General features: G+C 45.8%; 1 protein-coding gene across 2 annotated transcripts in view; it reads right to left on the bottom strand.

The window, feature by feature from the left end:
* The window catches only part of MED23 (mediator complex subunit 23), a 60,183-nt gene extending 36,151 nt beyond the window's left edge, over positions 1-24,032 (bottom strand). Inside the window, exons 1-10 of one of the 2 annotated variants that reach the window (XM_006259775.4) lie at positions 23,787-24,032; positions 17,697-17,728; positions 17,511-17,598; positions 11,446-11,570; positions 10,307-10,418; positions 8,394-8,492; positions 7,320-7,421; positions 3,500-3,569; positions 1,511-1,623; positions 326-421 (exon numbers count right to left, since the gene is read on the bottom strand). In XM_006259775.4, the coding sequence (XP_006259837.2) occupies positions 326-421; positions 1,511-1,623; positions 3,500-3,569; positions 7,320-7,421; positions 8,394-8,492; positions 10,307-10,418; positions 11,446-11,570; positions 17,511-17,598; positions 17,697-17,728; positions 23,787-23,846 (897 nt within the window). In that variant the 5' untranslated portion in view covers positions 23,847-24,032. The remainder of the gene's footprint in view (positions 1-325; positions 422-1,510; positions 1,624-3,499; positions 3,570-7,319; positions 7,422-8,393; positions 8,493-10,306; positions 10,419-11,445; positions 11,571-17,510; positions 17,599-17,696; positions 17,729-23,786) is intronic. The other variant, XM_006259776.4, reaches the window with a different exon arrangement.
* Between the last annotated feature and the right edge of the window lie 874 nt (positions 24,033-24,906).

Below are 24,906 nucleotides of genomic sequence, written 5' to 3' on the forward strand. Positions count from 1 at the left end.
TATACATTATTTAAAACTGTCTACGATAGTCTGTCAAAGGTATACTTGAGGCTGGCCTTATAGGAAAAAAAAGCAATGCAAAAAAAAAAAAGAAAAAAAAAAAATCAATATTTTAAATCTCTACTTTTCAGTTTAAACATCCTTAAATCAATATACAAATGATAGTAACAACAAAGTCCAAATCACCTAATATGATATTATTAAAAAAAAAAAATCACTGTCTGGACCTAAACTGTTTTGCTCTGTTAGCTATAGCAAAGAAAAGAGAAAAGAATAGTGCAGATTCTATGCAGAATTGCTTGTGTATCACAGCATAGTACAGTACCTGCTTATTGAGACCTAGCATATTGCAGACCATATCCCTGGAATACGGTTGTTCCAGCACATATCTCAACAAAGCAGTCTGTGGTTCAAACAGATCCTTAAAAAAAAGCAAACATATGCAAACATATATTGCCTCAAGATCACAATTAATTCCACCATTTAACAAAGATAGAACACTCTTATTCTTCTATCATTCATCTTTACAGATGCACACCACTGGGTTGTTATTCTTTTTGTCATCAGCTAATGGAAAGGGAGGAGGAAATCAATGTATTGGTAAATGCCACCCTGGACCTTCTTCCTCTTGATTTCACATACCCCAATTGTGTAGACCTTCTTTTTTAAAAAAAAAAAAAAAAATGGGGATGCTCTTTTGAAAGCACCTTTAACATGGAGTCAGAAGGACTGCTGGGAAGGGTGATAGAAGGGAGGGAGAAAGAGAAAAAAGAAAACAAACCCATTTTCGGAGGCGCTGGGAATGATGCTACTACAGCATTCCTGGGGACTAAATTTCCGGCACAGTAGTGCGGTGCACAAAACATACACTTTCTCTTTTCTCAGTCTTCCTCCCTTCACTAGGGATGTAAACAGATATCTTAATTGACCTAGGATTAACTGCTCTGGGATTGGACCTGGATTAAAAACTGATGTGGTACAGTCCGGTACACGTCACCCTTCCAAGCTGCCTTGATGCTCCTTTGCCAATAGCTGGCCAATGAGAGCACACAGTACAATAAATTTGTCCCTGGAATGAACAGCAATAACCCTGAAGACTTATCACAGTATATCCTGGGAAAAAAGTATTAGTGCATTTTATATGGCATACTTCAGAGGGACATGAAGTGGGATAATGGACATATACATCTGTATGATCCTAGGACAAATGTGATGTCTCCTCATACCCTAATTCTCTATTCCCTGTTCTCTCTGAAATTGTGTCCAAGACTACTGAGGCAATGCACCAGCAGTAAGAGCATATACCACTTTCGGTTCATCTGCGTATGGTTTGCCAGATGTTCATTACTAACGTTGCATGTTAGCAGATTGGTAAGATCACTAACATTGAAGTTCTCCTAACTGAAAAAACACATATTCATATCTTAAATGTTATAGTCATTTCTCTAACAAACAAAGATTAAACACACAAAAAGGCTTTCATATCTAAGATGCCTAAACACATGCATACCTTATCATATGGTAAGAGACCTTTCAGAGGGAAACGAAGGGTTGTAGGATCCAACTTCCATGAGTTGCACATAGCACCAGAATTATTAACAACAGGGAGAAGGCTACAGCGTCCTGCACATACAATGAAAGATTATAAATCCTAAAATAATGATCCTTAATCTTTAACAGCAATAAGCCTGCCTCAGTGGGTAAAACAGTAATAGAAAACTTCCTAACCATTATTTGATGTAAATATAGCCCAAAGGAAAACTGTTAACCTTGCTTGCACCCAAAACTGGCAAGCCTAAAACTCCCTATCAGGGCTTTTGCTTTAGAAGTCTCAACTAATTACCATATGTATTAGATTATGGTACACTGGTTAGTTTGTAAGCCACCAGAATTAATAGCAAACGTGCAAAAATTAAATGAAAAATGAGTGTTTTGTCACTGGAGAAATCTTACTATTTCACATTATAAGACTAGAGCACAAAAACTTCTTTGCCCAAATGAAGTTACTCTGTTCAAGCTGAAATTCTAGCTACATGGACCCCATAATGGACTTTTGCTTGTAACTGTAATAAGCCTCTTCTTTGAATGATTCTAATTATTTTATTACTATAGTTTGACCTTAACCTGTGGATGGAATTAAGTGGTTTATGATTTGAATACTTAACCTTTAATTTCACTTTTTTTTGAGGAAACTAAACATAGCTCATTTTGCTGTTTCCACCCTAATAGAGGTAACTGTTACTCTAACTACTTTGGTTTCCTCCCGTCAACCACAGCTATACTACTATACAGTGTAGTACATTCCTTCCCTTACTTATTACAGCTATATGGGACAATGCAAGCACTTTTGATTTTCAGGAGTCATACTGATTAGACATTTATTAGTAGCGACTAACTGTACTTATTGTGTTAGTGATCAAACTGCAGTTCACATCACGTCCATGTTAAAAAACATGTATTCTGTTGGTGGGATCAGGGAATACATGAAATCAGTAATGTACCTGGTAATTTACTCAATTTGAAAAACCCTGAAAACCTTCCTGGTCCCTAACTGTCACATGGAAAAACAAGTCTTGACCATACCTGGAGAATATATTTAAGGGTGTTGACATGTTGTCAAAAAAAGCAAGAAATAAAAAGGTTGAGAAAACTCTGGGCATAACAGCTGAAATTAATGCATTTCAGTGAGATAAAAGATATAAAGGAGTTATCAGAGTTCACTCAAAGCTTTGGTGTAGGCATATTTCTCTCTCAAAAATGTAGAGAGAGCAAACATCTCTCTCTCTTTAAAAAATAGTCATAACTGAAAAGAGACATCCTTAGCCAAACTTTCTGCAGATTTCTTGACAAAAATAAGACAATGAAAGAGCAGTTGTCTTTCATGGATAGGGAGATTGAGTTTATTGAAATAAGAGTTTGTCTGCACTGCAGACTGCAGCACAGACATACCCTAAAGACTTTGTGCTGGGCAAGTGAACAGCTGTAGCTACATTAGTACAAACCTACAGCATAGGCACTGAGTTAGAAGATGTTCCCAAAGTCTGATGCATAAGGGTTTCTACACCAAAGCAAAAATCCTTAAACATAGATAAGACCTCAATTTCCTTAATATTACAATGATATAGATCATTGGGTTCCGCAAGTTAAGACTACAGAAAGGACAGTGTCGTTTTGCAAACATAGGACAGATGGGAAGAAGCCCTTTCCCACCTTCATTCTACACTCAAAACAAAGAAAGTTATCTTAATTTGGTTCACCAATATGGATTTTCAAGTTTCTTTATTTAAATTTATCAGGGGAAACAATATGGACGAGTGGAAGGATAAGTCATAAATGATAAATACTTCACATCTTGCACAGATGAGCATATGAGCCCTAAGACAAACCCAAAACCAAAAAGGGTAGGGTACTATCAAAATATAAAATGAATTGTAAATTAATTTATAATTTATTAATTGGAAATTAATTTATTCATCTCACACATGCCTTCATATCTTACCGCAAATAGAATTTATTCTTGCTGTGGGTCTGAAGGTGTCCACAAAGTCTGATACTAAATTACCTAGCAACTGAAAAAGATTAACATGAAGTATTTAATTTTAAATAATTTAATATCAATTGAGTAAGTTACTTAAAAGAAAAAAAAAAAAAGAAGACATGCTCCATTTTGGTTGAAATCACCAAGTGCTTTTCAAATAACTAGCCTCCATTCTTGCAGTATACAACACTTATTGCTAAAGGTTTTTAAACAATTTAAGGCTTTCATATCAAGGTTACAATACTACATTTGTAATAGAACGTAATTTTTTTCAGCTGGGTAGTTCTGCAATGGTAAGGCACTTAACTTAAAATCATGGAAAAGTAGGACTGAAAAGAAACTCTGGAGGTTATCTAGAGGGATGAGACCTTGTTTCTCCTAGCACCCCCGGGATAACAAGGAATAACAGCCACAAGATGTTGGAGAGTAGGTTTAGATGACTACCTGACTGGGGTCAATTGAGCCCAGTTTTCCTCCTGCCCAGGCAGGGGGTTGGACTTGAAGATCTACAAGGTCCCTTCCGACCCTACTTCTATGATTCTATGATCTAGTCCAACCAGGGGTTCCCTGCCTGAGGCAGAAACATCCCCATCCAAACCATCCCATACAAATTCTTGGTTGGGCATAAACATTCATTTTATCAGTAAGAATTTCTTATTGGATGAAAATTAGGCGGGGAGCTAGAGAGTTAGAGAGTAGGGCTGTGTGAAACGGCAGCGTTTTGATTCAGTTTTGGATTTGGCTGTTTCAGAGCACAGTGATTTGTTTCAGTGTTTCAGATCATTGCCCTGTTTTGTTTCCACCGAATCTCCTCTGAATCTGTTTCGAACAGGCTGCAAGGGAAGCTTCACACAGCCCTACCCAGCCGGGCGGGGCTAGGGGCCTGGGGCTGTAGGGCCCCAGCACAGAACAGGACAGGGCCGTGGGTGGCTTGTCCGGAGGAGGGGGAGGGCCACTGCCCTCCGTGCAGGTGAGGAGACCCCCGTGCGGATCTCTGATCCCTGTCATGCTGGGTGGCAGGGAAGGAAACAGCGCAGAGTGGCAAGCAAGCCTGCTGGTCCCTGCTGCATGAGTTGGCTCTGCAGGAAGCAGAGATCCACGCTGGGGTCTCTCGCCACCACTGCCCGCCCCATGCTGCCCCGGTGGCATGGGGCTGCGGAGGGTGGGCAGCAGCAGTGAGGAGACCCTGGCACGGATCTCTGCTGCCTGTGGAGCCAGGTTGTGCAGCAGGGTAGTGCTGGTCCCTGCCGCACAACTTGGCTCTGCAGGGAACAGAGATTTGGGTCTGCATGGGGCGGGGAAGAGATTGTGGCGCGGATCTCTGCTCCAGTAGAGCCAGATCACACAGCAGGGACTGCCCAGCCTCTGGTTTGATTCCCCAGTTCTCTGATCATTCCCCCAGCTTTTCCTGGGGGACACAGGCCCCCGAATCTGTGTGCAGGGTTTCAGCAGACTGCCACTGCAGGCTGGGGCCAGCGGCAGCACCACCGTCTTCCCAGTGCTCAGCACAGGCTATGCCAAACGGCTGCTGCTGGCCCCAACCTGCAGCGGCAGCCTGCTGAAACCCCACGGCCCCAGGGAAGAGCTGGGGAAGCGATTAGAGAGCTGGGGAATCGAATGGAGAGCTAGATGTCAATATCAGAGCAGTCCTTCTCCCCCTCTTTCCCCTCCCTCTTCTTAATTTTTGTTTCCCTGCAAGCCCGGCTCCAAAACTCGAAATTCTCCAGAATATTTCCAAAACGTTTCAGAGCCTTCTGATGTGTTTCAGAGCTATTTCGGAGCCTTCCATTTCGATTTGGTCCTGGTATTTTGGATGCCAAAACAGCCCAAAACACCTCTAAAATGAAACGGCTGGAGAAATTTTGCACAGGCCTACTAGAGAGTACATACATTTCAACCGCCTGGTTAGAGAGCAACATAGGCAAGCTCTCTAGCCAGGGGCACAGAGGGTTACCTCCCTGGGCCACCTGAGCTCTTGACAGCCTACAAAGGGGCTAGGCTGTCATTAGGCAGCCCTCCATTCATTTAAAGTCACCTGTAATGCTGCCTAGATGGGCTGCAAATGGGGTGATTTAAAACCAGATGCACAAGGAAACAGGACTGGGAACAGCTTCCCTGACCCTCCATCTGGCTCCCCAGCCTTTAAATTGTCATGTATGCTACCCAGCTAGGCAACACATGACATTAAAGCCTGCGGGGCTGTGAACATAAATGGGGATAGCTTCCCTGGCCCTGGTTTCTGGCCTCCAGGATTTTGCAAGACTTTCTTTGGTCTCTCAGCAAACCATGGAGCCTGGGTCGGGGGACAGCTTCTCCAAGTGTGATTCCCAATTCCCAAAAATCTCCCACGGCTGTAAAGTCCAAGCTCAGGAATACTTGCAGCTGTGGCACAACTATCACCTAAACCCTGGACATCTCCCAGTGGAACCAGAGGTATGCAGGGTAAAGGGGACAATGCTCCTGCTACTGAAAAGCTACCCACATCCAGGCAGCTTTGCAGCCAGGGGAGAACTGTTCCCTGCCTCCTCCCTACCCCCTGCAACATGTCCCTCAGTGGAACTAGAGGCATGCATCGGGTGTGGGCTTTTCTCCCATGGCAGAAACCCTCTGGGACCTCCAAGAGGGTTCCCACTGTAGAAGAATGATCCCACTACCCATCCTACCAATCATCCCAGGGCTCTGGGACGAAGAGCAGAGAACTGTGGAATACTGGATGTCTCTCTCCCAAGAGGAGCATACAGGTGCTCAAGTTAGATTGGGAGGAAAAAAATCTTCCTTGCAGGTAACCAATCTAACTTCATACAGAAGAGCCAGTTCTCCTGTACAAGAAATCCCTTAAACATCTGTAGGTTCTCTCTTTGTGGTGGGAGAAAGGCTTTTCTCCGTGTATGAATGGAACATCTATACATGGCCCTTGTCTAACCTATTACTAAAACTACACAATAAACCCCTGTCACACAGCCTAACCTGACACAGGTAAAGTAGGGGGACAACAGTGGTCAGTGTCCTGATGCTGCAAGAATTATCAAAATACACACGAGAGACCCAAAGAAGAAATCAAAGCGTACCACATTCTGGATGAAATCCTGGTCCAACTGAAGTCAAAGGTTTTAACGGGCCCAGGATTTCATATTTTATCTCCTTTGACAAAATAAATGTCTTTTTTAGAGCAAACAGAGTCAGAGGTCTAGTTCTCCCAATGGAACTAAAGGTCAGAGAAATATTTACTGAATGAGCATCATGAACAATAAATATCAGAAGTCTATTTTGACTACACCAGCATCCCACATCATTCTGTGCTGCTGCATATTAAACAACAAAAATGAAAACTGAAAATGAAAAAGCTGAAGCTGTTTGCTTATTTCCTGAATGACAAGGAGATTGGGAATAACTAGTAGTCTCATGAATGAATGCACTGGGCCTGAAATTCCAAAATGCAAAAATACAACACATTTTTTAATTTTTTCTTTAAACGGGTACCCAATTTAGTTCAGATTTAGACATCTAATCTGGTGTGGTCTTCCAAAGCCTAAGTCAATAAAACCAGCTGAACATTCAACAATTTTGGAAATCTGTCCACAAGACCCCAACTGTGCCATTTTCTCCAGGCAAGAACAAAGAGAACCCAATGCAGTCAATGAGGTCCCAATCTTGTGTAAATAAGGGCTTGGGTCCCTATGGTTAGGTAGCCATTTTTAAAAACCTCACCCAGCATGTTTTGCATGGCAAAAGAACAAGGGGAAATACTACTTTACACAGTCCAATAAAATAAAGCCATTACCCAATGAGGAAGCTTTCCCTCGGGATACAATTTTCTAATCTCTGTAACTGCAAAGTAGGCAGGTAACAGACATGCATTTCTTTCCAAAATATATGCTACAACCTAAAAATAAATAGATACACAAGTTTAAAAAAATGTAAAGAATGTGTATACAATAATTATACTGAACATAAATTTTTAATTTAAATTACTATGCAAAGTAAAAAAATCTTAACCAACCCTGAAACTAGGCAGATCTGAAGGAAAAATATTTTTTTTTAATTGTGACAGGTGATAGTAATGCTATACTCTATGATAATGAACTAGTACTTAAAATTATTTTACTTTTACCATTTATGCTGCTTGCTTTTTTACCTTTTACTCGAGATGAATAATGAAATTGTCAATTTTTTGATCCCAATGCATTAGTCCATTGGTACTTACAGCCTCCTACAGCCCCCAAAGTGACTCCATCTAGCCTACAGCACATGGAAACAGTGACAAGAAGCTTGGCCCAGCATGTCCCTTCCTACCCTGCACCATGCCACTGATCTCCTCTTTATCTCTTCCTGCTCTCTCCCTCTACCCCCTTTATGGCAGACAACCACCTCCCTTCCCCCTCTCCTACCTGAGGGGAATGGGGAGTCCTGCCCACCAGTCTAAAATGTTAAGCTCCATTGCACTGGTACAATACTAAAATGTCTGGCAGTGAAGCATTTAAGTACTATCTTTTTATGTTCAATAACACAGTGATATTGTATTTAACAAAGGCAATTTTTAAAATGGCAAATGCAGGGTCTGACTCTCCCTTTCATAGTGAGATTCTAAACTTAACTGACCCTAGTACCTCACGAGCTTGCATATCCTGACAGCACAATACTACAAATATTTTGAAACCCTCACCATCTAGGAGCATGAAACACACCGCCACAAAAGAAATGTAAGTTGCGATGTTCATTTACATTGGTTCTTAAAAGGCTTCAAAGTGAACCATTTTAGACTACTGACAAATGCATGAATAGAAAAAAAGACCGAGCCCATTTTTTTTCATTTTTCAAGTACAACACTGAAGTCAGACTTTGTAACAACAGCTACCTCTCTTGCTGCCAAGAGTTGCTGTACCACGGCAGAGCTCACTGTGTTTGGAATTGTTAAGATTTTCTCCAGGATCACCTTCAACAGATCACGCACGCCCTGAGAGAAAGCATACAGAAATTATGGCTCACAAAGATTCTCAATTTTGAGCAGCTTAACTGCCTTAGAAAACAGCTTAGAAAATAGTAAGGATGAAATCAAGTATTTTCACTTTAGTAAGCACAACGCAGAACTATAAGCCTATTATAAATGGGAGATAGGGTGGCTTTAAGGCACCATTGCCCCTTCCCACTCTTGGACTGCTCCAACCCTGAAGAGCACCTGTTTACCTGAAAATATAACTGAACATTTTCCAAGGGCCCCTAGGAGACGTTGCACTTAATTCAATTAATTAGTTAATCACATCTTAAATAGTAACCTGATTACATGTTCAGGCAATTAATGGTAAAAAAATGGGAAATAAGCCACAAAATTATTCAAAATATGTTTAGTAATTTTGTGGCTGGTTTCCATCATGTCTTAAAATGAACATATCGCAGGGTCCCTGTCACACAGCTTTATACCAGCTGCACGATGGAGCTTGGTTGATGGTCTTCCCCACGTTGACAGGCTGACAGCCATGTGATGCAACATGGCATGGGGATAAACCCCATTGTTTTCAGGGTGCTGAGTCAAGGGAGCTCATCAACTGAGCCAGGGGTGCCAGGTTGTGGGGAGTTCTGGGGCTCTCTGAGACCTAGCAGGTTGATTGCCTTGGGCTGCAGGTCCTAGGAAGCTGCCAAGCAAGACATTTGATCCATCCTGGCCATTGAAACCCTGGGAAGGGTAAAAGTTTCCTGACTGCAGGGTCCCATGCACCAGGACCTTTAAAAATGTGTGTGCAGCCCAGCTGGTTATCTGACATCCTGGGGACAGTGGAATCAGGGAATCTTTCATGGGTCCTAATGCTCCAGGGCTTTAAAAAAACCCCACATGTATAGCTGAGCTGTATACAAGGTTTTCTGACATCCTGGTGCATGGGCATCTGGGAACTAGTTGGAGACTCCAGTGATGTCTTTGGACTGGGACTAACAATCATCTGATTGTTGGCCCCAGCTATCCCACCAGAGTCTCCAACTTGCTCTGGTGTGGTCCTGGGGCTGAGACTGACAATCAGTTAACTCTTACTTCCAGTTACTGGACCAAATCAGTTCAGCAGACATCTGACTTTCAGTTTGACAATGCAGGGGGAGCCCAGGACCGTGATCTTCTATACTGGCAAGTAATTAGGACATGATTTGGAGCTGATCCCCAATCCCCAAATCAGGCATTCTGTCATGCATGCATGGCATGGGAGGAGTTGGGATTGTTGGAATCAGAACCACACCAGATCCAAACGCACCATGTATGCCAGGGGCCACAGTCTCTTTCAGATGTGCTGTGAACTGCAGTGCTGTGGACCTCTCTTAACATGACTCTAATGCCCCCAACCTTGCCTTCCACACTAAGAGGCCTTGAGAGAGTCTTATCTTTGCAAGTGTCTACACCATGGAGAAGCTTTCCTTACCAGGGTAGCAGGAAAGCATTTTACAGACCTTTTATAGCACAAAAACGAGCCAAAGCATATCCGAGAATCTTATCCTGAATATTTTCATAACATTAACTTTCCATGCAGAACTTTTTGCAATTACAACAGTGTTGTTCTTGTTTATTTTGCAATTGAGAATGGAAGTGAAGATAAGACTACAAATAAGAGGCAAAATGTCCATAAGAAAATAATTCAGCTATGAAAAGTGTTGAGACTGACCAGTGCAATTTCATAACCAGCTGCTGAACAGGAGACAGACTGAACTCAAGTTTTGGAACATAAGAAACCACCATTGTAAACTTATAAAATCTCCACCATACTTTCCTAACTTTCTTTGAAGAAATACCTTGTAGTCTACACCTCCAATAATTTTCCGGATTAATTTAAAAGTCAACGCCCATAGTTGTGTCCTCTCCCATTCAAGGTTGTCAGAGTTTATCAGAGATTCACAAACCATCCTAATAAAAGAGAATGCAATAATGAGCCATATAGGATGCAATAATAATGAGCAATAGGATGCAATTTAATAAAGATAAATATAAGGTACTCCACCTGGGAAGGAGGAACCCCCAGCACACCTATAGGTTAGGGAGTGTCCTTCTCAGCAGCTCGGAGGCAGAGAGGTATCTTGGAGTCATAACTGACATCAAGATGAACATGAGCCGGCAGTGTAACAGAGGCCGTCAACAAGGCCAATCGCACCTTGTCGTGCATTAGCAGGTGCATGACTAATAGAACAAAGGAGGTGATGCTCCCCCTCTATGCGGCACTGGTCAGGCCGCAGTTGGAGTACTGTGTCCAGTTTTGGGCGCCACACTTCAAGAGGGACGCGGGGAATCTTGAGAGGGTCCAGAGGAGGGCCACTCGCATGATTAGTGGCCTTCATGATAGACCCTACGGGGGGAGGTTGAGAGAGTTGAATCTCTTCAGCCTTCACAAGAGACGGCTGAGGAGAGATCTTGTGGCCACCTATAAATTTATTAGGGGAGGTCAACGGGGAATAGGAGAAGCGCTGTTTACTAAGGTGACCCAGGGAGTGAGTAGAAATAACGGGTGTAAACTAGTTGAGAGTGGATTTAGGCTAGATATTAGGAAGAAATTTTTCACAGTAAGGGTGGCCAGGATTTGGAATGGGCTTCCAAGAGAGGTGGTGCTATCACCTAGCTTGGAGGTCTTCAAGAGGAGGCTAGATAGTTACCTGGCTGGGGTCATCTGACCTCGGCCCTCTTTCCTGCCAGGGGCAGGGGGTCAGACACGATGATCCATTGTGCTCCCTTCCGACTCTACAATCTATGAATCTGTATATATTTTTAGAGAATAAGCTGATGATCTTAACTAAGCCCTAGTTTTTTAAGGAATGTTATTAATTAGTCCAACACTAAAGTATCCACATATGCTTGTCGTAAGTAATAGTCTAATAAAATGGCCTAATAAAATATCTACTCAAAGAACCTTGCTTGGTAAGAAACAGAACACTTGACATACCTGGGTGGCAACAGGCCAGTTTCTACTGCCATTGCTAAACAGTCATACAGAAAAGAAATTCTTTTGGGGCTGTGCTGGCTATGGATGAATCTTACAATCCATTGGACACACTGTTCATGTGATTCCTGGAAAAAAGAGAAGGGAAAATAACTGACTTACAGGCAATAAGGTAAATAACACTCTTCAAACCAAAAATTGTGATACCATGAAGGCAAAAATGACTGATATGTCTGATATGTTTCAAGATATATTCTAAGTGGATCATAAACAGTTATATCCTTATAGTATAAATGAAAAAAGGAAAAAAATTAAGACACATTGCTGATTTGATTACAGAGGTGAAAGTTTCAATTATATATAATAATTACTTTTCGAAGTAAGTAATTGGCCAGGATAAATCTTTTAAATGTAGCAGCTATAACGAAGTGTGACAAAGTGGGACTCCCCAACTAGCCACAGTGCTACTTTCCCCACTTGCCTTCAGGTATGCCCCCCCACCCGACTCGCCTGCCATGCCTCATTGTTAATTAAGGTGGGAGGCTGCCCATTTTGCCCCGATGCCAGGGGACCCATCTGCTATCTGCGGGTCCGTTCCTTCCCTACACCACTGCCCAAGCCTCGCAGATGGCATCCAGATGACACATTGCTCCTGGTCTACAGCCGGACCAAGCTTAGGCCTCTTTGTCAGGCCTCAGTCACATACACAGTCATACCGCCCTCCTCTCACTAGGGCCTCACACACTCCACCCCCTCTCACAGGGTCTCTTTCACGCATCGACGACTCATACTGCCTTACCCTCTCTTGAAGCAGGCCCCTTAGGCCATAGGCCTTACCTAGTTCGTACCTTGGGTGGCAGACGTACCATCTTTTGGGCCTCTCCCGCAACCCTCACTGGGGTAGTGGCCAGCCAATTACCCGACTGGGTCTAAGCTTGCCTTGGCCCCTTCCCGAGGCAACTCTGTACACTCCAACATACTGAGCTCCCAGCCCTCTGGTTCTTCTCCTCTATTGGGGTCCCTCCTCTCTGCCCCCTTTCTAGGTCCATCCCTCACCGGGCTGTTTTTAACTCACACCACAACTGGTGTTCCAGGGGCTCACAGAGACTCTCACTCCCCCCCACCTCCAGAGCAGCAGGTCATTATGCAACCCACACTCGGCCTCCCAGCGGTGGAGGACTTACTGGGGTCAGGACTTGCACCTACCTCTCGGACTGAGCCTCCTTACTCGGCCTCTGGCCCAAACTACAGCCTCAAGCATCTGAAGACATACCTTGGCCTACTCCCTTCACATGGGGCCACCCCCTCACTGGGGCTCATCTCTGCACCCCCCACTGGGGCTCCACACCACTCCCCATTTGGGGCCACGGGACTTCCCTCCCTGGTGGGCTCAGGTGGCTGTACCCGTGCCTGGCCCCAACTACCTTTCCTCAAGGTCCTACACCCCACAGGGCTCAAGTGGCTTCAGCTGTGCCTGGCCCCAACTCTTCCTCCTCAGGATCTTGCACCCCACAAGGCTCAGGTGGCTGCAGCCGTACCTGGCTCCAGCTCTCACTCCTCGGGGTCTTGCAACCCACAGGGCTCAGGTGGCTGCAACCGCGCCTGGCCCCACTCCCTCCGATGTTACTTAACACACACGAAGGTGAGGGCTAGGGTTAAGGCGCTTCTACCTGCCTTTCAAGAGGGTGATAACTGGTCTAGCATTTCCTGGAGGCTCCCGTGCCACTGAGAGCCCCACCAGGCCACCCACTCCCAACAGGTTGCAGTTTTAGGTCATGCCCAGGACCAGGAGCCTCCTAGCCATCCCCTACAGCTCCTGCCCTTACTTCCAGGTTATTACATAGAGCCTTGCAGCCAGGTGATGTTACCGCTTGGCCTGCCAGAAGCAAACTGCCTTGATTATATAGGCAGCCAGAGATGGCCACCATAATCAAGCACCTGCTGGCTGCTTGGCTCCATTCTTTAAGTGGCAGGCACCACCAGTGCCCTGCCACACACCTTCCCCCTTAAAACAGTTCCTGGGGGAGGTTTCCCCTGCTGCTCCTCCAAAGCAGGCTCCCCTCAGAGCCTGTGAGAGCCCTCAAGTGAAGAGCACCCCCAAAGGTGCTCCACCACACAAAGTAAGGGTAATAATTGTTAAGGGTAAAGCTAAGTAAGTTTAGGAAGAGCCATGGGACTCTTCAGCCTGGAAAAGCACAGGCTCAGGGGGGACCTGGTGGCTGCTTATAAGTACATAAGGGGTGTACATCAGGATCTGGGAGAACGTCTGTTCACCAGAGCGCCCCAAGGAAAAACAAGGACCAATGGTCATAAAGTACGCCAAAACCATTTTAGGCCGGACATAAGAAAAAATGTGTTTACTGTCTGAGCCCCCAAGACCTGGAATAGACTCCCTCCAGAAGTGGTGCAGGCACCTACTCTGGACTCATTCAAGAAACATTTGGATGCTTATATTGTTGGGATCCTTTGATCCTAGCTGACATCCTGCCCCTGGGGCAGGAACTGATGATCTTCAAGGTCCCTTCCAGCCCTAACATCTATGAAATACAGTCTAGATAAAAGTACTTAAGATGGATATATCACTGGTTGGATCACTGTGATTAAAAAGCAGTCATCAGTAGCTCAACTGGGTTCCTTGAGGGTCTGCGTTGGGTCCAGTATTGTTTACTATCTTCATTAATGATTCAGAGACTGGGACTGACTACACGGTTAGCAATTTACGGATGATGCCAAGGTGAGTGGAGTTACCGATACGCTGGAGAACAAAATTAAGATTCAGAGTGACCCTAATAAACTGTAGGAATGGCCCAATATTAAGCAAATAAAATTCAATAAGGACAAGTGCAAAGTCCAACATTCAAGATGGAACAGTTACACGCACAGATACAGACTACATAATAACTGCCTCAGCTACAGAACTGTAGGAAGGACCTGAGGGAACACAAGCTGGGTATAAGTCAACTGTGAGCTCTTGTTGCACGGGGGGCAGGGGGTGCAGGGGAGAAAAAAAAAAAAAATCAACAGCATGCTGAGCTGTATTAAGAGATGCATCACTTGCATATTCAGATCCAGCCAACATCATCTATGCCTTCATAACTTCAAGGTTAGACTACTGAAATATGGTTTATATGGGACTCCCCTTGATGGTCCAGAACAGGGATGGGCAATTATTTTGGGCAGAGGGCCGCTTACTGAGTTTTAGCAAGCCATCGAGGGCCGCATGACAGGCAGCCCAGGGCAGATTAATGTTAATTTTCTAAATCTTTTAGGGTCCCACAGGCCGCATTTTGCCCACCCCCGATCCAGAAGCTGCAGGTGGTGCAGAACACAGCAGTGTGGCTTCTGATGGAGTTTAGTTACAAGAAACATACACCTCCAGTGTCTGCATTGGCTCCTAATAGCTTTCTAAGTAAAATTCAAGGTCCTGATTTTGAAGTATAACCCCCTGAATGGTCTGGGCCCTAAGTACCTAAGGGACCATCTTCTACCTTATTTTGCCCCATTGCAATCCATAAGGTCAGCCAAGAACAAACTCCTGAAAGTAGCTGTCACAACCCAAGGGTGTGATTTTTGTTTGTGTGTGCTTCGGCACTGCTAAATTATTTCCCGCCACTCGTAGCTTTCTTTGCAGGGTGCATTTCTAGGTTGCAAAAGAGAAATGCACGTTGCAAGGAGTTCCCACCATTCGTATGCAAATTTGTGCCCCACTATTGGCCAGTTCTAAATTATTCCCATGTGGCAGCTAGCAATTGGCTTGCTAGCCGTATAAGAGACTTGAGCGGTTTCCGCCCAAGTTGGAGGACTCCTCGACTATCAGGAGGAGGAGAACTTCACGTCTCGTGAAGATCTCTAAGTGCTGCGGAGCCTATCGGACCCAGCGTGTATCTCAAGAAGGCTACAGGGGTCTGATCAACCTCTCGCCTCTCCCCGTCGCCGCCTGATCCCTCGACGTACCCTTCCCTGCGCGCAAGTTCCATGGAGCCTAGCAAACTTCGTGTGAGTGAATCCAGAGCTCTACCCGGGTTCGAGTCCTGCAGGTTTATCTTCCCGTCGCCGAAACCCCATTGCAACGTACTCTCAAGGTTTTTGTTCATCTTCCCATCGCCGAAACCCCATTGCGACGTACCCTTATGTTCTGCAGGTTCGAGTTTTGTTTTGTTTTGTAACTGCAACTCAAGCAAGTTTTCCTGCCTGCACCGCGATCATCTTCGGTGTAAGTAAAATAATCTTTAATCAACCACTAAGCATCCGTGCCCAATTCTAGAGTGCCGCCTGCCTTCCCCGACCCGGTGTGTCTGGGCTGCTGGCCACAGCCCGCCGCGCGAAGAAAAACCCCCCGAGGGCCTCAGACCGCTCCCGGCCCGCACAGTAGTATCAATATGCCAAGTCTGCTTGGTAAAAACATGGAAAGTGGCTCTCAGAAGTTGCTGCTCAGCTTTGGAACTCCTGCTCTTTTGAGACCTACCAGAGCTAAGCCTCAACAGCTGTACTTTAAGACTTTCTTACCTGGGCAGGAATTTAGCAAATAAAGTTAGGCTGGGATAATGCTCAGGGGGGCTCTATTTTTTGTTAGCAGTCTACTTGCTTTTTAAGTTGCTTTATTTTCCTGTTTGCTCTCCTGTTTTGTAAGTTATTTTGGCCTTTTGGTTGTAAGCAGCTCTGAGGCTCTGTTAAGAAATGCAGCATGTAAACTGAACAGATATACAAATCAATAAAGAAAATAAATAAATAAATAATAAATAAATAGTGTCTCTCAGGGGTTGTAAGGTTTGACCTACAAACTACTATGCAAAGCCTAAGGAAAAGTGAATGTTATGTGTCGAATGCCCATCTGCAATGATAAGGAGCAGACAGTCTTAGATAGAGGAAGCTTGAAAACAAAAAACAGAATCAGAGGCACTGGAACAAAGAGCTCATTATAATACTAAAAATCACACCCCGAGGCGGGAAGATATATGCTAATGGAACATATATGTATGTTAATGAGATACATAGCTAAAACACAGGTATAGAGACATGCTCAGTAAAGAACTCCTTGCGTCACTCCTTTATAACCAATTAGCAAACAAGGATGCTTATGAAGATTCAACCTCTAGTATATAAGGGGCTCAGTATTGAATATGTGTGTGCTTGTCTTGTGAAATTATTCCGCTTGCACCTTTTATTGCTAGCAATAAATCTTTTTTATACTTTCACCCCTGGTATCTTTATTGGCCTTTGCATACCAGGCACGAACCCAGACTTGAGCTGGGGCCTAACAGGGTCAGGAATAAGAGAAAGAAACATTTAATACAGTCCATTAACCAGCAATTCAAAGCAGAAAAGGGAAATTTAGGGTGGAGATTAGAAAGAACTTTCTCACTTTGAAGGTATTTAGGTAATGGAACAGACTATGTAGAGTGGTTATGGAACCTCCATCCTTGGAAGTTTTTAAGAACATCTTGGACAAACAATTGGCTAGGATGGTTTAAAAAAGAATCGCCCTGCCTGAGGAAAGGGTTGGATTAGATCAGTGGTCTCCAACCTTTGTAAGTAGGAGATCACCTTTGGCATTTAAAACCAACCCAAGATCTACTGTGTGCCGCCACCAACCCCTCCATCCCACCCCACCACAGGTAAGTCTGTGAGGAGGGATGGAGGGGGCAGATTCTTTTACCTATTTCAAAACGTGGCTGATTCACACAATCATTAACATTTCCTTATAAATCTTTTTGGTGAAATCTCTCTCTCTCCTCATTCAAGCCTTTTGTACATCCACTCTTAAAAAAAAAATGTCCAAGATACTATGGCAGTGACCAATTGTTTTTCACTACTCTATTTATAATCAAAGTTATTCTTTTCTACTGCTTTGTGTTGTATACCAGCCTTCACCAAGAAACCATGTCATTATATTGATGCTAATTCTCTCCTTCTCCAGCAAAACTCTCCTCACCTACCTCATGGTGCCACATCTGGAATTAAAGTGCAGATGGTTTGCCCCAGAGAATATAGCTATTATACTAGTGATTGTTGTTAAAAATAACTATGTAAGCAAAAATAACTATATAAGCAACAAAGAAAATGCTCACCTGAGAAAGACTGCTCCAGAACTGTCTAAAAGCACCCAAGCAGCTGATCAATTTGGTTCTTTCATCTTCAGGAGTGTCCATAAACATTCTGTTGCAGATAAGAACAACATTTGGCTGTGATATATTCTTGACAGGTAGCACAATACAAACAAAATATATGTCCAAATAGACTGGCATGTGACTTACCCAGGGAAAGCTTCCTCTATGATCTCTGTTTTCTGTAAGAAAAAGATGCATTTGGTTTTAACTTTTGGTGATCCACAGTAAACTGTATTGTGCAAATGATCCAAATGATGGAACTATCAAGATGAGGTACAGTCAGTAAGAAACCAGATCAACAGAGGATTGCATGAATGGTCTTTCTAGTCTGACATCCTGTCTGTGAGAAGGGACCAGAGTCAGGTTCTTCAGAAGGCATGTCCCACTCTACACATGTGTGTGGCATGCTTGAGACACACTGACAGACATGCATGCCAAGTTTCATGGAAGGAGTTTCCTTCTAAATCCTAGTGGTTGACTTCAGTCCTGAAAAAGTTCTTAATAGGAATGTGAAAGGTTAAACAATTAATTGTTTAACAAGTAAGTGCAGTGATGACTGATTAGTTTACCAGTTATTGTTTAGCATGGTGAAGGGCACAGTGCTACAGTGTCCCAGCACAGGCAGATAAGAGGGAGGGTGGGACGGGAGAGGAGAGGGGGAGAAGCCAGGGGGGGACTAATACCCATAGCTTATGAGTTTAAAGAGGAAAACAAGGAGCAGATTAATGACTTGTCAAATACAAAATTAGCTGCTTGTTCACAGGTGCTCTCTCCCTCCCAGCAGGGGCTTCAGGTGGGCTTTGTCTAGTTAGGCTTGCCACTGCTGCCCCTCACCTCTTTCCCCTCTCCCCCAGACCTCCCCAAAAGGGCTCCTGAAGCAGTTCCCAGCAGCAGCTGTGTCTAAACTTCTGTGTTACTGGTTAACTGTTTAACCAATATAATAAGAGAAGGTTAAACGGATAATTTTTAAAACAATATTTACATCACCCACACCCACATACACCCCTATAATTTGGAAACAGGCACTTCGGCCCTGCCCTGCTCCACTCCTTTATCCTGAGCTCTCACAACCTCCTTTCCCTTCACCCCATTAAGTTACATGGCTGCAGGGAAGAACCTGCGCTCAGGGAAGAATCCAAACTGGCTGCATACAAAAGTTTCTCCCCTACTGACCATTTGCTGTGACTGCAGGCACCTCCGATGCAAACAGCACAATGCCGGAAGAGTTGCCCTGCTACCTATTTAACATGAATGCATTTTAAAAACTGATTTTGTCTTGAATAGTGTATGCATTTTATTGTTGATTTTTTGTTTTCTTTTTTTTTTTTGTAATTATTCGGACTGGCCCTGAGGTTTCCAAGATAAAAGCCAAGAAAAAAAAAAGAACTCTTTAGTCTTGAATGTCATTCATATTTACACTGGCTTAATACTGATAGTTTAAAAAAATCATTACAATTTTTTTTAATGTAATTTCACGGCTTCACAATAACAACTATTTTTTGTAACTAACATACATATTTAGTCAACAGATTAAAGTCTCTCTCTTCACTGTTCTAATAAATTAATGCTTAAACTATACTAGCCAAATACAAAAAGGAATGTAGGGTTAAGTATTTCATCATGTGAAAGTATTTCTAACCTTCTGGGGCCTTGTGTTGCCCTTTCACATTTGTGTTATACTTTGATGGGTTGTCTACTCCTAAACATGAACATGCAATATGAGAATAATACATTACCTAACATTGCTCAGCAGTTTCAGTATCACTCCCTATTGATAACAGGATGTATTTGGGGGACTTTTGATGTGTAAACCCTGCCTGTCTCTGCTGGTTGTAGCTCTTCCAAGCAGCTACAGTAGAGAATCTGATTCTTACCTATACTTTGGAGAAACCAGACAGTTTTGTGGCCATCCACAGTGAGTATGTCTACATGCGTGCGTTTACTGTGCAGGAACCAAAATTACTGTGCAGTACAGGTGCACATCTACATGTGCACACTCGTACTGTGCAGTAAGTATGGCAACTTATGCCGACTTGAGCATAAATTTGATAGCTGCATCATGCAGGTATCAAATTTATGCCTCATTAGTTACTGCACAGTAATGTGTGTAGATGCCTTACTGTGCAATAACACTGTGTGTGGACTGACTTGGGACTAAAATATAGTGTTAATGCACTTTAATGCCTGCACATGTAGACACTAGCCTATTCCACTTACTGCACAGTAAATTTAAACTGGCATAAATGCACGTGTGGACACTCCCAGCTATGAATAGCAGCAGTGAAAGTAATCGCTCATTAGTTTTTCAGTTTCTGCTTAAAGCCACGAGTACAATAAATACACTGAAACTGTCTGTCCTCAGCCTCTAGGTATAGCCTTTAGACATTTAAACAATTCTCAAAGCACCTGTGTTATCAGGTAGTATTTGCAAGTACTGGCTAAAATGAAATAAGCTTCTCAGAAGCAATTCAAATTTTTTTAGTGATTTTTTTATTTTCTTGCTGTAATTTTAGATTAACAGTTTTAAACAAGTGCTTTCTACTTAAATGAAAGTCCTACATCCTGCAAGGAAAGTCAAAATCATGTTGGTTATTACCAGTGTGCTGTCCCTTACATTACTTCCACATGTTTTGTATTGTAATTCCAGTACATTGTGGGGTCAGGCAAGAATGGCCCATGTGGAAGCTAACCCTTGTTTACAGAGAAGATGGTAGAGGACAGTTTAGACTGTATATAAAATTATCCTCTTCTCAGTTACTGACAGCATCTGAGTATCATCTGCTACTGATCCTCTTTCTAGACCGGGGTGGGCAAAATACGGCCCGCGGGCCGCATCCAACTCGCAAGGCAATTCTATTCAGACTGCAGAGCCCCTAAAAAATTTGGAAAATTAATATTTATCTGCCCTTTTATTTTATCGGTTCATTTCTGACAGGAACCAAGGGCAGTAGGACCCAGGGGAAGCCCAGTGGGCTCCGGCAACAGCAGGGCCCACTTGGCTTCTGCAACCCCAGCTGGAAGCCCCCAGCAGCCACTTCTGGCCTGGGACCATGTGGCTGCCCCATGTAGGAAACTCAGGTAAGGGCTGGGGGAGGACCCCAGGCAGAGAAGGAGCCCAAGGAAAAGTGGCCCAGAGAAAAGCTGAGCATTGGGGGGGGGGGGGGAAGCGGCCCCTTGCCCACCCTCTGCTGGTACCCCGTGCTGCAGCCGCTCGCAGCCCGCCTAGGGCTGCCTGTACCTGCTCTGGACAGCTCCGCGTGGGCAGTGAGTGGCTGCAGTGTGGAGTGTCGGCCATGAGGCGGACGAGAAGCCACTCTCACCCACCCCCGCCGCACTCAGCACCACCTTGTAACCCGGCCCCACTGCCAGCCTGGGCCCTGTGTGGCTCTGGCCTCGCCCATCAGGGCTGTGTGTTAAGACAGCAGCTGCAGTCCCCCCGCTTGCTGCATCGGGGAGTGTTTGGCACCGCCGCCTGTGGGCTGCCCAGTGTGTGCTCCAGCCAGACAGCAGCAGCCAACACTGCCTGGCGCGGCAAGCCCAGAGCCGGCACAGAGCCCAGGCTGGCAGTGGGGCTGGGTTACAAGTTGGTGCTGAGTGTAGGGAAAAGCGGCCCCTTGGTCGCCCAGTGCCCGGCGCCCTGTGCTAGAGCCGCTTCCAGCCCACATGGGGCTGCCTGTGCCTGCTCCAGATAGCCTCATGTGGGCTGCAAGCGCCTGCAGCAGGGAGGGCTAGCCATGGGGTGGACAAGCGGTCGCTTTTCCCCATGCTCAGCACCAGCTTCTTCCCTGCCGGCAAGCAGGGGGTTGGGGCTGTGCGCTGCCTGCTGCCTATACCGCGGGGCTGGGGGGCATTGGGAGTGAGCAGGTACAGGAGCCAGCTTCTTCCCTGCCGGCGAGCAGGAGGTTGGGGCTGTGCGCTGCCCGCCTCCTGTACCGCGGGGAGCGCACAGAGTGAGTGGGAGTGAGCAGATGCAGGAGCCAGTGGAAGCACAGGGCCCACATGGGTGTCCCAGGGCCAGTGTCGGTGGGACCCAGAGCAGGGTGGCAGAAGCGCAGGGTCTCAGTCAGCAGGGGCTCTATGGAGCCGGGCCAACTCCCCACTCTCTCTGCTGGTGAAGCCCAGCCTGGTTCCACAGACTCCTGCCAGCCTGTGCCTCGCTTTGGGCCTCACCAGTGCTGGCCCTGGGACATTGGTCCCAAGACAGTGACCAGGGGGCAGGGCACCTATCAAGGGGCAGGGCTACTCATGCAGCCCTTGACAGCCTGCCAAAACTGGCTAAGTGGCCCTCTGCGCGAAATAGTTGCCCAACCCTGCTCTAGATCTTGGCCAACTATTTTTGCTTCTGCCAGAATTCAACCTTTTCTTTTTGATCTAATGTCCAAAGCTCCTGCGTGGGCTCTTGTGGTCTCATGCCTTCACTAATATAATCCCCACCTGTCTGGTCTTGGTACCAGCCACTCTCCTTAAAACTAGTAAAAACTGCCAGTGGGCTCGTTCTCCTGGCTTGCGGCTGCAAAGGAATCTCTTTACTTTTTACATTCTTTACTGGCACCCCTTGCTCCCCTCCAGCTCTGAACACCAAAACCTTAATCTCAGTACAAATTTAACTTCAATCCACATGATCCTGAGCTGAGGAAAGCTTGTTTTCTCTCTAGATAAAAGTGTGTGTGTGTATGTTTATACATATATGCATACACATATACACACATTTACATATCACACACACACAAATCTTGTGTGTCTACATATGTTTGTGTACACACACACACACACACGTATATACTTGAGACCACTGCTCCTTATTTATTCTGTCATCTGCCCCCACTGAGAAAAGTCTCTCCATCCTCTCTGTAACTGCCTTTCAGCCATATGAAATACATATAGCTTAAAAAAATAAGAGGATGGATGGAGCTGGACCATTCTCAGTAGGGCCAGATGGCAGAACAAGGAGCAATGGTCTCAAGTTGCAGCAAGGGAAGTTTAGGTTAGATTATAAGGAAAAACACTCTCATGAGGAGGCTAGCAAGGCACTGGAGCAGGCAACCCAGAGAGGCACCTTCCAACCCTAATTTTCTATGATTTTATGACTGCATGAAAACAGAGAGAAAGTACAAGCATTCCTATAATCCAAGTTCCCTCACCACTTGGGTTAGGAAAGCTTATGCATTTTCTGGACAGAGATGCATATTATCTGGGGACAGAGTTGTACCGCTACCCAGCACATCCATAGGTGGCAGATAGAGGAATGACCTTCAGGAAATGTTAGCTGCGAAATAAGCAGGGGTAACTGGTGAACAAGCAGTCATGCAGACCACGCAGTGGCAGCACCCCTAGGATGCTTTGAAAGTACTTCCAGTACCCTGAAACCTTACAATGACAACAAGAGACAGAAAAATGGGGCTGGCAGAAGCAGCTTGCGGTGGAGCAAATCGAGAATCTGGAGCCACCTGCACTGCATGGAAACCTGTGCCAGAGCTGCAGCAGAGTCTGTGGATCCCAGGTCGGCCTTGTCAGGCAGCTTTGGACACACAGATAAGAGAGCTGTGGAAGACAATCATCCTCCACTGTGAAGGAGTACCGAAGACACAGACACATATGTGCATGTGTGTGTGCATGCAGCTATGTGTGCACGTGCACACGCATATGCACATGTATGTGTGCATCCATGGGTGTTCATATGTGCGCATACGTGTGCGTATACATGTATGACGCGTGCCGCCTTGAGGCCCAACGACTCTATACTGAGGCAGAACGGCAACAGTGGAGGAGGAAGACGGAGACCAACCTGGGGCTGCGAATCCCACTGCCCTGTGCAGCAACATGCCCCCGTTGCGGAAGAACCTGTGCACTCAGGATGGGGTTCCTCACTCACCTGAGGACCCAGCAAGCCCCACAGACGTCATCCTCGACTCCGAGGGACCGCTGTCTCCGATGCGTGTATGCATATGCCTAAGTGTGCGTGCGTGTATGTGCACACGGGTTTGTACGTGTGTGCGCGCATGCACATGTGTGTATGGGTTTGCATGTGTGCGCGCACACGTGTATGTATATGTACACGTGTACATGCATGCATGAACATGTGTACACATACATGCACACGCGCATCTCTGTCTACACGGATAAGGCCCCGTCTCAGTGCGGGCCCCTCCCCGCGCACAGCCAAGGCCCGACCCCGGGGCGCACAGCCCCGCCCCGCCCCGCGCGAGGGGCCGCGCTGCCGGCCCGGGCCACACTCACCACCACCTCCTCGAAGATACTCTGCAGCTGCGTCTCCATCGGCGCCATCGGGACCGCCATGGCCCGGCGCGGCGGAAGGGCCGGCGCCGAAAGCGGCCCGGCGGCAGCAGCGCCCGCGCCGGTGGTTCCGCAAGAGGCGCCTGCCCACCCGCCCGCTCCGCTAGGGGCGCCTTCTCGGCCTAGCTGCGCGCGCAGGCTCAAGCTGTGCAGCCCGAAGCTGCCGCCGCCGGGGGAGGCGGTCCGGCTTTGTGCGCGGTTAATGAACACGAGGAAGCCGAGAGCTGGCCCCTCCCGGGCACTGACCGCAGCGTGAAGAGGCCGAGCACTGCTAGCTTCGAGTCCTCCAGGGTGGCCCCTCCCCCAGACTTTTATCAGCCTGTCCTATGGGGGCAAGAAGCATTTTGACTCCTCTCTCCCAGGAAGATCAGCTGCTCTCGGGTCCTGGGGTGCTCCGAGATCCCTGGGGTGCAGGGTGGGGCCCCTTACCCCCAATTCACGAGACAAACCCAGGGATTTCAAGCAGGAATCCCTAGCGGGGAGATGTTTCTGCCTGGACGTGGTGGGGCGCAGATGGGGCCTGCACGAACAGGACAGCGTGGGTCCCATGGCAGCCAGAACCTTCTTGAAGAGGCAGCGAAGGGGCTGCAACCTGGCACACTCATGCTGGATAGGACATAGGGGAGAACGTACAGAGTTTTATATAGAGAAAATACAGAGTTTTGTGGGACATTTACCCCATGTAAGATGTTGCAGAAACAGGAAACGATCTCTCTCACACGGATCACTGAGCTGTGTCCAAACAAACTGTAGGACATGGGACCAAATCATCTTGCTTTGGCAAGAGGCTAATACTTTGCAGACTTTGCTGCTCCACTTACTAGCCATGCTACATGAAGGATTTTGGGATGGAACTGCAATGCTGCAAGCTGGAAATGTTATTGACATCTTGGGTGTGAATGAAGACAGATGGAGAGAAAGCGCTTTGGATAGCAAGATGATCCTAATCTAGCCTTACCAACCTTTTGGAACTACAGGCTAAAACAGGTGGGCAATTATTTGGGCCTGTTAGGCACAGAGGGAGTTTTTGTGAGCTGTTGCAGGCCAGGTCAATACCTCCCCT

Source organism: Alligator mississippiensis, chromosome 1, assembly GCF_030867095.1.
Source record: "Alligator mississippiensis isolate rAllMis1 chromosome 1, rAllMis1, whole genome shotgun sequence".
NCBI lineage: Eukaryota > Metazoa > Chordata > Crocodylia > Alligatoridae > Alligator > Alligator mississippiensis.